Genomic DNA, 17,206 nt, shown 5'->3' with positions numbered 1-17,206 from the left:
CCCCTCTAGCTTTCTTGCCCAGAGTCCTGCGCAAGATCAGAATGGAGGGCCGTCGAGTCGTCCTCATTGTACCGGAATGGCCCAGGCGAGCTTGGTATCCGGACCTGCTCCATCTGTCCGTAGAGATGCCGTGGCATCTTCCGGACCGTCCAGACCTACTCTCGCAAGGTCCGTTTTTCCGCCCGAATTCTGCGGCACTGAAATTGACGGCGCGGCTCTTGAGTCCTGGATCTTGACGGCTTCTGGTATTCCTCCTGAAGTCATCTCCACTATGACTCGGGCCCGTAAGTCTTCCTCCGTCAAGATCTATCACAGGACTTGGAAAATGTTCCTATCCTGGTGTCGCTCTTCCAGCCATCCTCCTTGGCCATTCTCGTTGCCGACCCTTCTGTCTTTTTTTTTACAGTCCGGTCTGCAGGTGGGACTGTCCCTCAACTCTCTCAAGGGACAAGTCTCAGCTCTATCAGTGCTGTTCCAGCGGCGTCTCGCCCGGCTGGCTCAGGTCCGCACCTTCATGCAAGGTGCGTCTCACATCATTCCGCCTTATCGGCGGCCCTTGGATCCCTGGGACCTTAACTTGGTCCTCACGGTATTGCAGAAACCCCCTTTTGAGCCCCTTAGGGAGGTTTCTTTGTATCGTTTTTCTCAAAGGGTGGCCTTTCTAGTTGCCATAACTTCTCTCAGGAGAGTCTCTGATTTGGCTGCGCTCTCCTCGGAGTCACCTTTTTTGGTTTTTCACCAAGACAAGGTAGTTCTCCGTCCGACTCCGGACTTTCTTCCTAAGGTGGTCTCTCCCTTCCACCTTAACCAGGACATTTCCTTGCCTTCCTTCTGTCCGGCCCCTGTTCATCGACTTGGAGAAAGCGCTGCATACTCTGGATCAAAGCACACTCGACCAGAGCTGTTGGTGCCTCTTGGGCCTTTTAGGCACCAGGCTCAACAAGTCTGTCAGGCTGCCACTTGGACTAGCCTGCATACCTTTTCGAAGCACTACCAAGTGCATGCTCATGCTTCGGCAGATGCGAGCTTGGGCAGACGCATCCTTCAGGCGGCTGTCGCCCACTTGTGAAGTTAGGCTCCGCCTAATTCTTAGTTTTTTCTGTTTATTCCCACCCAGGGACAGCTTTGGAACGTCCCATGGTCTGGGTCTCCCATAGGAACGATAAAGAAAAAGAGAATTTTGTTTACTTACCGTAAATTCTTTTTCTTATAGCTCCGTATTGGGAGACCCAGCTCCCTCCCTGTTGCCTGTTGGCAGTTCTTGTTCCGCGTGTTATCACTGGCTGTTGTTGTGAACAGAGTTTCCGGTTGTTCCGGTTCTTGCTCGGTTCTACTTGTGGGTGGCTATTCTCCTTCAGCTTGTGCACTAAACTGGATAGGACTGGCTCTCCAGGGGGTGTATAAGCTCAGAGGGAGGAGCTACACTTTTGAGTGTAGTACTTTGTGTGTCCTCCGGAGGCAGAAGCTAAACACCCATGGTCTGGGTCTCCCAATACGGAACTATAAGAAAAAGAATTTACGGTAAGTAAACAAAATTCTCTTTTTTCTGGTTTGTAAGGTGCACTTTTCCCCCCCAAAACTAAGGGGAAAAATGGGGGTGCGTCTTACAAACAGCATGTGGCGCAGAGTCGGTGATAGTGCGGGCTTTTGGTGTGTTGCGGTGGCGACCACCGCTGATCTACCGGCGGATTGTGGGCTGCTGTGAATCTCCTGCAGTTGACGAGATCAAATTTAAGAAAATGGCTGTGGAAGCAGCGCGTGCGCAGATAGGCCTCCGCAGCCATTTTCTTGAAGTCGATCTCGTCAACTGCGGGAGATTCAAAGCACCACGCCGGCAGATCAATGGCGCCCACCGCTGTTACACCCCACGAGACTGCAGCAGTATTGCCGACCCTCCGCACACTGACCCTCTTGAGCTGTGACACCCCCTCCTCCGTGCCCGCAGCATCACCTACTCTGACTCTTGGGATTTTCTAAGCCGCTCCACCACCGCCGGTGAGTATGGCTCTCACGGAATTGAATTTGTAAAATATGTGACGTTCATGGCTCTCAACCAAAAAGGTTCCCGATCCCTGAAATATAGCATGGCACAATGTGCATAGTACCATACCCCCCCCAGTATTATATACTAGGGATAATCGTAAAAAACTTTTATTACCTATACAGGTTCTCACAGAGAAGCGCAACTTGGGTAGCAAAGATGGCCCCCCACACCTTGTTGCTGTGGTTCCTCTCCATGCCGATGTGGTTACAGATGGCCTCTTTAATCTGGTGCAGGACAATGAGGGGGATATAATTCATGAAGAGGATTCTACTCGCAAGTTTGCACTTGTGTGTTCAAAGCTGAAGCAGCGATGGCGTTTTGTTCAAGCGAACAGGGGTAAGAACAGCCCCCAAAGTGGATGATCACTAAACACAAATCATTCCATTTCACACTGTGCCCTTCTCTCCTTGGTTTACAGATGATCTGCATTCTTTGCTGGATCTGGCCAAAGTGGCGGATACCCTTCTGTTTGTCCTGGACCCCCAGGAGGGATGGGACAGTTACGGAGATTACTGCCTGTCATGCCTGTTTGCCCAGGGCCTGCCTAGTTTTGGTAAGCGAATCCATGCTGTATACATATATCATAAGCTATCACTGTGATAATGATGGGCTTCCACAAAATAACCATTGCACCATTCTGTGTCTCAGTCCAGTGCAGCTGATTGTACGTGGCTGTTACATGGACGGTCAATATCATATCATGGAGCTGTAGCCCTATAGCTCAGGTCAAGGGTGGTATATTCAACATTTGCTAGAAGATTGTAGCACAACCTGCAAACACTTTAGAACATTTAAAGAGGACCTGTCACTGGGTGAAAATATCTTGCTTTATTCCTACTGCTTAAAGTATGCTGTGTTGTGTTTTTATTAAAGGGAACCTGTCAGGTGTGAACACAACCACGAGCAGTTCTGGGTGCAAATCTATAATCCCTACCTAACAACAGTTCCAACATCTAGCAGCATACATAAAAAGATCTCTAGAAAAAGTATTTGTAAAGACAGTTTATGAAATGCTAATGATGGCAGTGACTAGTCACAGGGGCTTTAGTTCCCTGGCTATTCTGCCCACTTATCATGTTCTCCCACCCCTGTGGGTGTGCTGATCTGCTTTATAACAGCCAGTGTCATAGCAGTGCGATATAAAGCCGCTCACGTGCTTGGCTTTGTACTAGTTAGTAATGAGCTTTTTTGATGCTGGGTGTATGCGTACCCAGCTTCAAAGTTGCTCACTGCTCATGATCAGAAGTCGTCCACACTCCCATTCTGTAGCCAGGTATGTGTCCCAGCTTCAGAGAAGTCTACAGTCATGGCCAAAAGTTCTGAGAATGCTACAAATATTAATTTTTTACAAAGTCTACTGCTTAAGTTTTTCTAATGGCAATTTTCATATACTCCAGAATGTCATAAAGAATTATTAGCTTAACAGCAATTACTTGCAAAGTCAATATTGGCTAAGAAAATGAACTTTAACCCCCGAAACACATTTCAACATCATTGCATTCCTGCCTTAAAAGAAGCAGCTAACATTGTTTTAGTGATTGTTCCATTAACACAGGTGTGGGTGTTGATGAGGACAGGGCTGGCGATCAATCAGTCATGATTTAAGTAAGAATGACACCACTGGACACTTTAAAAGGAGGCTGGTGCTTGGTATCATTGTTTCTCTTCAGTTAACCATGGTTATCTCTAAAGAAACACGTGCAGCCATCATTGCTCTGCACAAAAATGGCCTAACAGGGAAGAGTATCGCAGCTACAAAGATTGCACCTCAGGCAACAATCTATCGCATCATCAAGAATTTCAAGGAGAGAGCTTCCATTGATGCCAAAAAGGCTCCAGGGCGCCCAAGAAGGACCAGCAAACGCCAGGACCATATCTTAAAACTGTTTCAGCTGCGGGATCGGACTACCAGCGGTGCCGAGCTAGCTCCGCAATGGCAGCAGGGTGGTGTGAGTGCTTCTGCATGCACTGTGAGGCGGAGACTGCTTGAGCAAGGCCTGGTTTCAAGGAGGGCAGCAAAGAAGCCACTTCTCTCCAGAAAAAACATCAGGGACCGACTGATATTCTGCAAAAGGTACAGGGAGTGGACTGCTGAGGACTGGGGTAAAGTCATTTTCTTTATCGTTCCTATGGGAGACCCAGACATTGGGTGTATAGCTTCTGCCTCCGGAGGACACACAAAGTACTACACTAAAAAGTGTAGCTCCTCCCACTGAGCTTATACACCCCCTGGAGAACCAGATCTAGCCAGTTTATCGCTTTGTGTTCAGGAGGCATACATCCACACATGCATTCTCATCTGATTTTTCATTTTTGGAAAGAGTTTGAAGAAAAGCGGGTCCATGTCTGGACTCCCGGCATGTCCCTTCTCACCCCACTGTGTCGGCGGTGCTGTTAAGGTTGATTCCCAGGCTGGAGCCTTACATGCCGTGCTCCTTCACCATCCCTCCGGGGCTCTGGCTTGAAGTGGGAGCCAGCACGGTTCTCCATGCTTGGCATGAGACCGGTCTCCATCCGCAGCCATTCAGGATCCTGCTGGACCGGAGCACTCATCCCCAGGGACTGGCTACCCTGCGTCTCAGTAAGCTAAGTACCTGAGATGTTTATATATGGGGGTCCCTTGTACTTTATTGTTGTGGGAGAGTGTGCTGAGTGATTTTTATGACGTTTCCGGCGGGTTCTCTGGCTGTCGCCTGAGAACCGCGCTGATGGTGCCTGCGCGCCGGCCGCACCGCTCAAATTTAGGCCCCGGCTTCGCCGGAGGCCTACTTTCGGTTTCACTGCCCTCGCATGTCATTCATGCAGAGGGACAGCGCGGCTCCGCCCAGCGGCTGTTCTACAAAGATGAGAGACACTCCTCTCTGAGTACATGTCTCCTCCCCTGTGAATCTCTTTGGCCCTCCAGATCCCGCTCTCAGAGTGAGTCCCGCCCCCTCTCTTCACTCCGGTGGCCATTTTCTCAGCGTTTTTCCCTGCGATCACCACTGGTCTGCAGCATCCCTGCTGAGGTGCTTGGGAGTCCGGGCTTTGGGATCTGGAGGGCACACAAACCGCTCCAGCGGTCTGGTAAGCCACAATCTCTGGTTGTGGATCTTCTGTATATACTCTCTGGGGGTCATTCTGGCAGAGCCCTCACTCCAGCAGCATGTCACACACGAGGAGCAAGGCTCCAAAGCTGTTTTCAGTATGCACTGCATGTAGGCTCCTACTGCCGGAACCGAGCACCTATCCACATTGTGATGCCTGCTCTAACCGGACGATGCCTCAGCCTGAAATCGCACCCCCAGGGGTCTCTCAGGCTGCTCCGGCTCCTGTGGCTGAACCCCCGGCTTGGGTAGAATCCTTAACCAGGTCTATCTCCCAGTCTTTTGCTGACTCCATGGGACATCTGTCCAGGACTTTGCTGAGCATGCATCAGCCCCCTTCACAGGGTGCCTCTGCTGCTAGGTCTCTCTCAGGACCGGAGCTCCCAGAGGATTCATCATCTGGTCCCAGGCCCCGTCCTTCTAATAAGAGACGCAGGGCTCCCTCTCCTTCGTCCCGCGGTTCGGTTTCAGAAGCTGACTCGCAGGATGAGGAGGATGCCTTTACTGGGGGCTCGGAGACTACGTCCATGTGCCCCATTGGTCTGTCCGACAGTGACTCGGATGTTAGTGATTTGATTGCGTCCATTAATTCTGTACTGGATCTCAATCCGCCAGTATCAGAGGAACAACCCTCTCTGGCAGAAAAGCACCAGTTTACCTCGCCTAAGAGGACGAAGAGTGTGTTCTTTAACCACTCCAGTTTTCAGGCTGCTGTGACCAAGCCCAGGGCCTGCCCTGACAAACGCTTCCCAAAGCGTGGTTCAGATGACCGTTTTCCCTTTCCACCTGAGGTGGTCAAGGAGTGGGCTCATTCACCAAAGGTAGACCCCCCGGTGTCTAGACTCTCAGCCCGGACCGTTGTATCAGTGGCTGATGGCACCTCGCTTAAGGATTCCACAGACCGCCAGGTTGACCTTCTGGCCAAATCTGTATTTGAGGCGGCAGGGGCCTCGTTCTCCCCGACTTTTGCAGCAGTGTGGGCTCTCAAAGCCATCTCTGCTTCTCTGGAGGAGATGCATTCCCTCACTAAGGAATCTATGCCTGAGATGGTTGCCTTAACTTCCCAAGCTTCGGCTTTTTCATCCTATGCCATGTCTGCCATGCTGGAGGCTTCTCACCGCACTGCGGTGGCTTCGGCTAATTCCCTCGCTATCCGCAGGACCTTGTGGCTTCGAGAGTGGAAGGCAGATGCTTCTTCAAAGAAGTACCTTGCGGGGTTCCCTTTTGCTGGGTCCTGGCTGTTCGGAGAACAGCTGGATGAAATTATTAAGGAAGCTACTGGCAGGAACAGTACTTCCATGCCACAAACCAAAACCAGGAAACCTGTCCAGGGTAGGAATCAGTCGAGGTTTCGTTCCTTTCGTTCCTCCAACTGGTCGTCCTCTAAGCCCTCGGCCTCGTCCACTAACACTGCCAAGGACCAAAAATCCAGCTGGCGCACAAAAGCGCGTCCACAGAAGACCGCAGGTGCTGCTGCCACTAAGGCAGCCTCCTCTTGACTATCTGTCCACGCCAGCAACGTCCTTAGTCGGTGGCAGGCTCTCCCACTTTGGCGACGTGTGGTTTCAACACGTCTCCGATCAGTGGGTGCGGGATATCATCTCCCACGGCTACAGGATAGAATTCTCTTCCAGCCCGCCAAACAGATTTTTTCTGTCAACTCCCCCCCTGCTCCAAGGCCGCCGCCTTCTCTCAGGTCGTGGCATCCCTGCAGGCCAACGGAGTAATTGTACCGGTTCCCGCCCGGGAACGGTTCAGAGGTTTCTACTCAAATCTCTTCCTAGTCCCCAAAAAGGACGGTTCCTTCCGGCCCATCCTGGATCTCAAGCTTCTCAACAAGCATGTTCAGGTGCGGCATTTTCGCATGGAGTCTCTGCGGTCAGTCTTTGCATCAATGACCCAAGGGGATTTCCTGGCATCCATCGACATCAGAGATGCCTATCTGCATGTGCCAATTGCAGTTTCACACCAGCGTTGGCTACGTTTTGCAATCTGAGAGGAACATTTCCAATTCGTGGCTCTCCCCTTCGGGTTAGCCACGGCCCCTCGAGTATTCACCAAGGTCATGGCAGCAGTGGTTGCGGTTCTGCACCTACAGGGGTTGGCAGTGATTCCTTACCTGGACGACCTTCTAGTCAAGGCTTCATCCAGCGCAGACTGTCAGCGGAGTGTCTCGCTCACTCTTGCCACTCTAGCCCAATTCGGGTGGATTGTCAATCTTCCCAAATCCACTCTGACTCCGACCCAGTGTCTCACGTACTTAGGGATGCAGTTCGAGACTCTGCCGGCTCTTGTGAAGTTGCCCTCAGTCAAACAGCAGTCCCTCCAACTGGCGGTCCGCGCTCTGCTGAGGCCCCGCCGTTATTCCATCAGGCACCTGATGCAGGTGCTGGGTCAGATGGTGGCGTCAATGGAGGCTGTTCCCTTTGCCCAGTTCCATCTGCGTTTACTGCAGCTGGACATTCTCCGCTGTTGGGACAAGCGGACTTCCTCCTTGCACAGGTTAGTGGCTCTGTCGCCACAGACCAGGAGCTCTCTTCAGTGGTGGCTTCGGCCCCTCTCTCTGTCTCAGGGGCGCTCCTTCCTGACCCCGTCCTGGGTAATTCTCACCACGGATGCCAGTCTGTCCGGCTGGGGAGCGGTATATCTCCACCACAGAGCACAGGGCACTTGGACTCCGTCCGAGTCAGCCCTTTCAATCAATGTGCTGGAAACCAGAGCTGTGCTTCTAGCTCTCCTAGCCTTTCACCACCTGTTGGCGGGCAAGCACATCCGAGTCCAGTCAGACAACGCGACAGCAGTTGCCTACATCAATCACCAAGGCGGGACACGCAGCTGCCTGGCAATGTTGGAGGTACAGCGCATCCTTCAATGGACGGAGGACTCCGAGTCCACCATATCCGCAGTCCACATCCCAGGCGTGGAAAACTGGGAAGCAGATCATCTCAGCCGTCAAACCGTGGACGGCGGCGATTGGTCCCTGCATCCGGCAGTGTTTCAGTCAATCTGCCGCAAGTGGGGCACTCCAGACGTGGAGCTAATGGCATCCCGTCACAACAACAAGGTTCCGGTTTACGTGGCTCGCTCCCACGATCCTCAGGCATTCGCCGCGGACGCTCTGGTTCAAGACTGGTCCCAGTTTCGTCTGTCCTACGTGTTTCCCCCTCTAGCGCTTTTGCCTAGAGTTCTGCGCAAGATCAGACTGGAGGGCCGTCGAGTCATTCTCATTGCTCCGGACTGGCCCAGGCGAGCTTGGTACCCAGACCTGCTCCATCTGTCCGTAGAGGTGCCGTGGCATCTTCCGGACCGTCCAGACCTTCTCTCACAAGGTCCGTTTTTCTGCCAGAATTCTGCGGCTCTCAAATTGACGGCGTGGCTCTTGAGTCCTGAATCTTGACGGCTTCTGGTATCCCCCCTGAAGTCATCTCCACTATGACTCGGGCCCGTAAGTCTTCCTCTGCCAAGATCTATCACAGGACTTGGAAGATTTTCCTGTCCTGGTGTCGCTCTTCCGGCCATCCTCCTTGGCCTTTTTCCTTGCCGACCCTTCTGTCCTTTCTACAGTCCGGTCTGCAGCTGGGACTGTCCCTCAACTCTCTCAAGGGACAAGTCTCGGCTCTGTCAGTGCTGTTCCAGCGGCGTATCGCCCGGCTGGCTCAGATCCGCACCTTCTTGCAAGGCGCGTCTCACATCATTCCGCCTTACCGGCGGCCCTTGGATCCCTGGGACCTCAATTTGGTTCTCACGGTTTTGCAGAAACCCCCCTTTGAGCCTCTTAGGGAGGTTTCTTTGTTTCGTCTTTCACAGAAAGTGGTCTTTCTAGTGGCCATAACTTCCCTCAGGAGAGTCTCCGATTTTGGCTGCGCTCTCTTCGGAGTCACCTTTTTTGGTTTTTCATCAAGACAAGGTGGTTCTCCGTCCGACTCCGGACTTTCTTCCTAAGGTGGTCTCTCCTTTCCACCTTAACCAGGACATTACCCTACCTTCCTTTTGTCCGGCTCCTGTTCATTGCTTTGAAAAAGCGTTGCATACTCTGGATCTGGTGCGGGCGCTCCGGATCTATGTGTCTCGCACCGCTGCTCTTAGGCGGTGCACCTCTCTTTTTGTGCTAACCACAGGTCGGCGTAAGGGCCTCTCTGCTTCTAAGCCGACCTTAGCCCGTTGGATCAGGTCCACCATTTCGGAGGCCTACCTGTGTTCTCAGGTGCCTCCCCCGCCGGGGATCAAGGCACACTCTACCAGAGCTGTCGCTGCCTCTTGGGCTTTCAGGCACCAGGCTACGGCTCAGCAAATCTGTCAGGCTGCCACTTGGACTAGCCTGCATACCTTTTCAAAGCACTACCAAGTACATGCTCATGCTTCGGCAGATGCGAGCTTGGGCAGACGCATCCTTCAGGCGGCTGTCGCCCACTTGTGAAGTTAGGCTCCGCCTACTTCTCAGTTTTTCTGTTTATTCCCACCCATGGACTGCTTTGAGACGTCCCAATGTCTGGGTCTCCCATAGGAACGATAAAGAAAAAGAGAATTTTGTTTACTTACCGTAAATTGTTTTTCTTATAGTTACGTATTGGGAGACCCAGCTCCCTCCCTGTTGCCTGTTGGCAGTTCTTGTTCCGCGTGTTATCACTGGCTGTTGTCGTAGACAGAGACTCCGGTTGTTCCGGTTCTTGCTCTGTTTTTACTTGTGGGTGGCTATTCTCCTTCAGCTTGTGCACTAAACTGGCTAGATCTGGTTCTCCAGGGGGTGTATAAGCTCAGAGGGAGGAGCTACACTTTTGAGTGTAGTACTTTGTGTGTCCTCCGGAGGCAGAAGCTATACACCCAATGTCTGGGTCTCCCAATACGGAACTATAAGAAAAAGAATTTACGGTAAGTAAACAAAATTCTCTTTTTCTCAGATGAATCCCCTTTTCGATTTTCGGACATCTGGAAAACAGCTTATTAGGAGAAGAAGAGGTGAGCGCTACCACCAGTCTTGTCTCATGCCAACTGTTAAGCATCCTGAAACGATTCATGTGTGGGGTTGCTTCTCAGCCAAGGGAATCGGCTCACTCACAGTCTTGCCTAAAAACACAGCCATGAATAAAGAATGGTACCAGAATGTCCTCCAAGAGCAACTTCTCCCAACTGTCCAAGAGCAGTTTGGCGCCCAACAATGCCTTTTCCAGCATGATGGAGCACCTTGCCATAAAGCAAAGGTGATCACTAAATGGCTCATGGAACAAAACATAGAGATTTTGGGTCCATGGCCTGGAAACTCCCCAGATCTTAATCCCAATGAGAACTTGTGGGCAATCAAGAGACTGGTGGACAAACAAAAACCAACAAATTCTGGCAAAATGCAAGCATTGCTTATGCAAGAATGGACAGCTATCAGTCAGGATTTGGTCCAGAAGTTGATTAAGAGCATGCCAGGGAGAATTGCAGAGGTCCTGAAGAAGAAGGGTCAACACTGCAAATATTGACTTGCTGCATTAACTCATTCTAACTGTCAATATAACCTCTTGGTACTCATAATATGACTGCAATTATATTTCTGTATGTGATGTAAACATCAGACAAACACAATTAAAAACCAGAGGGCAACAGATCATGTGAAAATATAATTTTGGTGTCATTCTCAAAACTTTTGGCCATGACTGTAGTACACCTGACCGAAAGTGCAGACAACTTCCGATCATTGGCAGTGAGCCTCCTTGAAGCCGAGTACATATACACCCGCGTCGAAGCTCAATGCGAACAGGTACAAAGCTGTGCACATGCGTGGTTTTGTATCATGTTGCCATGACACTGGCTGTTGTAAAGCATGTTATCAAGCCCACAGGGGCGTTTAACATGCTAAGTGGGCCAACTATTTGGGGAACTAACGCCCCTGCAACTAGTCACTGCCATCGTTCGCAATTCATGAACGATCTTTAGAAATACTGTTTCTAAAGAGCTTTGTGTGCTAATAAATGCTGGGACGGTTAGGCAGGGATTATAGATATGTACCCAGAACTGCTCGTGGTGCTGGGTGCACTTGGTACCTGACAAGTGCCCATTAATAAATCCTCCATACGGTTTCAGCAATATGGGCCTTTTTATTCAGTGCTAATTTTTATGATATTTACAAATGGGCATGGCTTACAGGATAATGCTGCAGGGCAGACCCCAAAGAATCTGTCAGCAACGCCCTATTAGTAAAACCCATAAAAATTGGTACTATATGCAAAGGCTGATATCTGTAAAGTTGTATGGTGGATGTAAGAGCAACATAACTGCACAGTCAAAGGAATAAATAATAAAATAAGAGCAGAAACTGACGATTGTTCACATGGTGACAGGTCCTCTCTGGTTGTAGTACTGCTAATTATAAAGCTGCTACTTGTCCTAAAAAGAATTTTGTTTTTTTTTTGTTTTAATACTATAGGCCTAGTTTAAAGGGGGTGACCTCTCAGGCATGCTACTGACCTTGACGGTATCTGGGTCCTATTGCTGGGAAGGGTTCCTGTAATATGCTGTCCGGAATGGGGATGTGGCTTCTCGTACATGGCGCTCTCCATTAATTTCTATAGAAGCTGTGGCTATTGCTGAGCAGACACAGCTCCCCTGCCTTATTGGTGGTTCCCTTACACAATACAGTCCTCTTCATGGCTTCGTCTCTTCCCGTTCTAGTGCTTGCTGTTCAGGGAATGAATGAGATCCCAATAAAGAAACGAAATGACACCAAGAAAAATCTGAGTAAAATGATCGAAAAGAGATTCCCTGATGCCAAACTGTTTCACCTGGATTCGGCACAAGAAGCTGCTTTGCTTTTGAGGCAAATGTCCTCCCAGAAACAAAGGCACCTGGCTTTCAGGGGCAGGCGATGTTACATGCTGGCACACAGAGCCGATTTTCAGCCATCCGATGAGAGCGGCCTGGTGGGCACATTGAAAGTGTCTGCCTATGTCAGGGGGCAGGAACTCAACGTTAACAGATTGATTCATATTGTTGGTCATGGCGACTTTCAGATGTCTCAGATTGACGCCTCTCCTGACCCTTATCCACTCAACCCACGAATCCACAAATCCAAAAAAGGACAGGATGCGGAAATGTCGGTATGTCCTGGTGATTGAATTGTAACTATTGACCTTTATTACTCTTGCAAACTTTGTTTTTCAATTTTTTTTTTTAAAAATTGCTTTTCTAAAAAATAGAAAAAAAAAAAAAAAGACAAAACAAACCGCTTAATCTAACCAGTAGAAGACATAGCACCCGTCTTGCTTGTGTTGCTGCCTTTGAATGTAACGGGGAAACTGTATTGACTATCAATTTTATATTAAACCACGTAATCAGTCCACACAAAAAATGAATTTTTTTATTTAACAGGATGAAGCTGGTAACTGTGCAGAGATGGACGAGGATGTGAGGGTCCTGATGAAGGCTGATCCCTCTGTACAAGAGTCCCTGCAGTCTGAGGTAGTTCCTGATCCCATGGAAGGCGAGCAGACGTGGCCGACCGAAGAAGAACTGAAGGAAGCAGAGGGTAAATTTTCTTTAACGTGTCGTCTTCAGCACGGTCTGTCCTGAGTCTCATGCTGTCCACGTCTGCCAAAACTATACATGCTTGATAGGGGTGGGCAATTTGATTTGTGCTGCCCTGGTCCGGTGTCCAGTCCAGTCATCTGTGGTAACCAGGCCTTGCTTCACTTCTTGGACGCCTCTGGTGCTTTCTTGGCAGGGGACAGCAGGTTACACAGGTAGACAGTTATTCTTTTGGTGGTAAGCCAACACAATTATTTATTTATTTTAACTAAACTGATTTGCAGATGGTCTATTAAAGCAAAATCCAACTCTGTTGTCTAAGAGTGTGGTCACTATTTAAGGAACCCCTCTAGCTACTTGCATTATGTGCTCTGTAGTTCTTAAATATTTGCAGACAAAAAAGTGAGCGGAGTTTGGAAAATGCTTGTGGTGCCACTCATCAGATTTACTAAATCCCAGCACATGGTTGGCATAGATTATAGATTCTGGCTCACAGGCAGCCAGGAAGATGGTTTGGACCCTTGGTTTCAAATATTAAGAAAGTTATTTTGAATTTTTTTGTTTCCAACCTCTGCGATTTAGATTCCTTAAAAATTAAAGTACAAAAAAAGGTTCCCAAGGGTACATCCACTTACCAGGCTGCATGGATCTTGGATGATGAGGGAAGTGATGGAGAAGGAGATAGTGATGATGATGATGATGATGATGACGATATGGATGATGATGATCAGGAAGATGCAATGGATGAAGCAGTTTCTGAGGTAATAATTTATAACCTGTAACACTAAAAACAATGTCCCTTTTTGTCTCTTGTCCTAATTACATGGTCAGAGAAGAATACAGATCCCTGTTCTATGGTTTGGTGGGATCCAGCAAACGCCCAGCCATTAGCAATATATCACCTGTCCTGTAGATAAGTTATGGTGGGCCAAGCCCATAAGGCTGGTTTCAGATCAGCGGTATTTTGGCGCACTGCCGGATCCGGCACAAATGCAGTACAGTTCAATACAGTTGAATCTCGGATAGATAAGGTCACATGCGGCCGCATGTGATAGCATGTTGCCTTGCCGCGATTCCATTGAACTGTATTGCACTGTACCGCATTTGTGCCGGATTCGGCAGTGCGCCAAAATACCGCTGATCTGAAACCAGCCTAAGTTGATCTTGAATTCTCTTATGAGAGGAGTGAAGATGTCTCCACTTGTGGCTCAGATAATGCACATGTAATGATCATTAGGCTGCTCGTGTATGTTCTTTTTACACTTGATGTGGGGTTTCCCATTATGGATATGGAATGATGAAACTGTATGTTTTATTTCTTTGTCGCTCCATTGGGAGACCCAGACAATTGGGTGTATAGCTTCTGCCTCCGGAGGCCACACAAAGTATTACACTCAAAAGTGTAACCCCTCCCCTCTGCCTATACACCCTCCCGTGCCTCACGGGCTCCTCAGTTTTATGCTTTGTGTGGAAGGAGGCACACATCCACTCATGCATTCCCATTTTAGTCAGCAGCAGCTGCTGATGTTATCGGTTGGAAGAAAAGAGGGCTCCCATGGGGCCCCCGGCATGCTCCCTTCTCACCCCACTACGTCGGCGGTGCTGTTAAGGTTGAGGTACCCATTGCGGGTACGACGGCCGGAGCCTCATGCCGTATTTCCTTCACCATCCCTTGGGGGCTCTGGGAGAAGTGGGATCCTGAGCGGTCATCCAGGTACTGGGACCGTGCTCCCTCCGCAGCCCCTGTGTGGAATCTGCCGGACCGGAGTATTTTCTTCATCAGGGACCGGGCCCTGCATCTGTCAGGTACTCTGTGTCCCCATGGGGACGGTTCATGGAGCGCCTGGCACCCGGACGCTGCAAGGGCTGCTAGGCCGTGAAAGCCGGGGGACTTCCGCGCCGACCGCGCCTGTTTGTCGGCCGCGGTCATAAATTTAGTCCCCGGCTTCAGTTGCGGCCTATTGGCAAGACTCCCGCCCCTGGACCTGTCTGTCAGGGTAGGGGCGGGACAGCCCTGACGTCGGCAGTGAGGGCCGGAGCATCCTGTATGCTTCCTCCCCCCTCTTTGATCACAATAGGGACCCCAGATTCCCGCACTTTTTCCTGGTGCCGCCCACCGCTCCACTCCCCCTCTGAGAGCTCCAGCAGCCATTTTTTTCAGACATTCTGCGCTGGAGAATCATCAGGAAAGAGCTCTTCACTAGTGATGAGCGAGTACTAAAATGCTCGGGTGCTTGAGGCTCAGGCCGAGCATCCCAAGATACTCGTGTACTCGGCCCGAGCACCGAGCCCAATGTTATCCTATGGGAGACCCGAGTATTATTCTGAAATGACCCCGGCAGCATGTAGAAACCATAAAACTGTAAATTAAAAAAAAAAACGTGCGTTTGTGTGTAAGCGTGCATATATATATACACGCGGAGTGCGGGAGGGGCCATAGCCGAGCGGGGAAGTGTCGGGCTAAAGGCACGGTCATGCTGTGAGGGCCGGCCAATCACTGCAATTCCACAACTAACAGGGCTGTGGCATTGCGGTCTGCCAGCCAATCCCTGCATGAGGGCTGGCTCTCAAAAGAGCGCCAACATGAAGACCACGAGTACAGCACGAGTATCGCGAGATTACTCGGTACCCGCCGAGTATCCCGAATACAGTGATACTCGTGCGAGTACCGAGTAGTGACAAGCATACTCGCTCAACACTACTCTTCACCGCTGGGAGACCTGGAGCAGGGAATCTGGAGGACACACACGCCGCTTTTTAGCGGTCGGTAAGCCACACCGGTCATCCGGTGCTGGTCCCCCTGGGTTGCCTGAATAGATACGTATTATATATATAATATATAAGGGTTTTTTTGCAACCTGTACCTCTTGTGGGGCTATGTTGCCTGCGGGTTCCACCTACCCTCACTGTGAGCAATGCTCGACCCCTGTTACACTGACTCAGCCGGAGCCGCGACCACTTGTGGGCCCCTCGGCTCAGGTAGACCCCCATGCTACCACTGTCCAGGCGGCAGGGACAGAGTTTGCAGTTTTTGCTGAGAAGCTCTCTGAGTCTCTTTCACAATCCATGGCTAAGTCTATGGACAAATGGTCTGCCAAGCTGCTAGAAGCCTTGCAGTCCAGACCGGTCCTTACACAGACCCAGGACACTGTTGGATCGGCGCCTCCAGGTCCCTCTCGGTCCACGCCGCAGCGCGCTCCCGGGGTGGGCTCTATGTTTCACGTGGAGGACTCCTCCACGGACCACAGCCCCAGACCAGCTAAGCGGGCCCGCTTGGAATCCTCAGCTTCATCACGCTGCTCAGGTTCCCGGCTGGAGGACTCGCTGGAGGACGAGGCGGAGGTGGCAGCTCAGGGCTCTGACCATGACGTTGCCCTCAACCTTGATACACCTGAAGGGGACGCCTTAGTAAATGATCTTATCTCGTCCATCAACCAGGTGTTAGATCTATCTCCCCCGCCTCCACCTATAGAGGAGTCGGCTTCTCAGCAGGAGAAACACCAGTTTCGGTTCCCCAAACGTACACGGAGTGCGTTTCTCGACCACTCTAACTTCAAGGATGCTGTCCAGAAACCCAGAGTGGTTCCAGACAAGCGCTTTACTAAGCGCCTTGCTGACACACGTTACCCCTTCCCCTCTGACGTAGTTAAGGGTTGGGCTCAGTGTCCCAAGGTGGATCCTCCAGTCTCTAGATTGGCGGCTAGATCTGTGGTATCGGTTGCAGATGGCTCATCGCTAAAAGATGCCACTGAGAGGCAGATAGAGCTCCTGGTGAAATCCATCTATGAAGCCACGGGCGCGTCCTTTGCCCCGGCTTTTGCAGCCGTGTGGGCACTCCAAGCTATCTCGGCTTGTCTAACCGAGATTAATGCGGTTACACGTACTTCTGCTCCGCAGGTTGCGTCTTTGACTTCTCAGGCGTCGGCGTTTTCTTCATACGCCATGAATGCAGTCCTAGACTCTGCTAGCCGTACAGCGGTGGCATCCGCTAATTCGGTGGCAGTCCGCAGAGCCATGTGGCTGCGCGAATGGAAGGCAGACTCTGCTTCCAAGAGATTCCTAACCGGTTTGCCGTTTTCTGGCGACCGATTGTTTGGAGAACGATTGGATGAGATTATTAAAGAATCCAAGGGAAAGGACTCCTCCTTACCCCAGTCCAGGCCGAAGCGACCTCAGCAACGTAAGATACAATCGAGGTTTCGGTCCTTTCGCCCCTCCGCCAAGTCCCAATCCTCTTCGTCCAATAGGCCGGAGAAAGGTCAGAGGAACTCCTACGCGTGGCGGTCTAAGTCACGCCCCCAAAAGACCGCCGGAGGCACTGCCTCCAAGGCGGCCTCCTCATGACTCTTGGCATCCCCGAACCGCATCCTCGGTCGGTGGCAGGCTCTCCCGCTTTTGCGACACCTGGTGGCCACATGTTCAAGACCGATGGGTGAGAGACATTCTGTCTCACGGTTACAGGATAGAGTTCACCTCTCGTCCTCCAACTCGTTTCTTCACAACCTCCCCCCCCCCCCCCTGCTCGGGCCGACGCACTTCTTCAGGCAGTGGCCGCTCTGAAGACAGAAGG

The 17,206-nt window shown here is 50.8% G+C and overlaps 1 protein-coding gene across 1 annotated transcript in view; it reads left to right on the top strand.

The window, feature by feature from the left end:
- TSR1 (TSR1 ribosome maturation factor) overlaps positions 1 to 17,206 on the top strand; it is a 65,972-nt gene that overhangs the window by 13,328 nt on the left and 35,438 nt on the right. The window contains exons 3-7 of the mRNA XM_075335345.1: positions 2,167 to 2,380; positions 2,463 to 2,597; positions 11,785 to 12,209; positions 12,481 to 12,637; positions 13,219 to 13,397. Of these exons, the coding sequence (XP_075191460.1) occupies positions 2,167 to 2,380; positions 2,463 to 2,597; positions 11,785 to 12,209; positions 12,481 to 12,637; positions 13,219 to 13,397 (1,110 nt within the window). The remainder of the gene's footprint in view (positions 1 to 2,166; positions 2,381 to 2,462; positions 2,598 to 11,784; positions 12,210 to 12,480; positions 12,638 to 13,218; positions 13,398 to 17,206) is intronic.

This window comes from Anomaloglossus baeobatrachus, chromosome 2 (assembly GCF_048569485.1).
Source record: "Anomaloglossus baeobatrachus isolate aAnoBae1 chromosome 2, aAnoBae1.hap1, whole genome shotgun sequence".
NCBI lineage: Eukaryota > Metazoa > Chordata > Amphibia > Anura > Aromobatidae > Anomaloglossus > Anomaloglossus baeobatrachus.
Note: the sequence above shows the minus strand (reverse complement) of the source record. Positions and strands in the feature narration are given on the sequence as shown.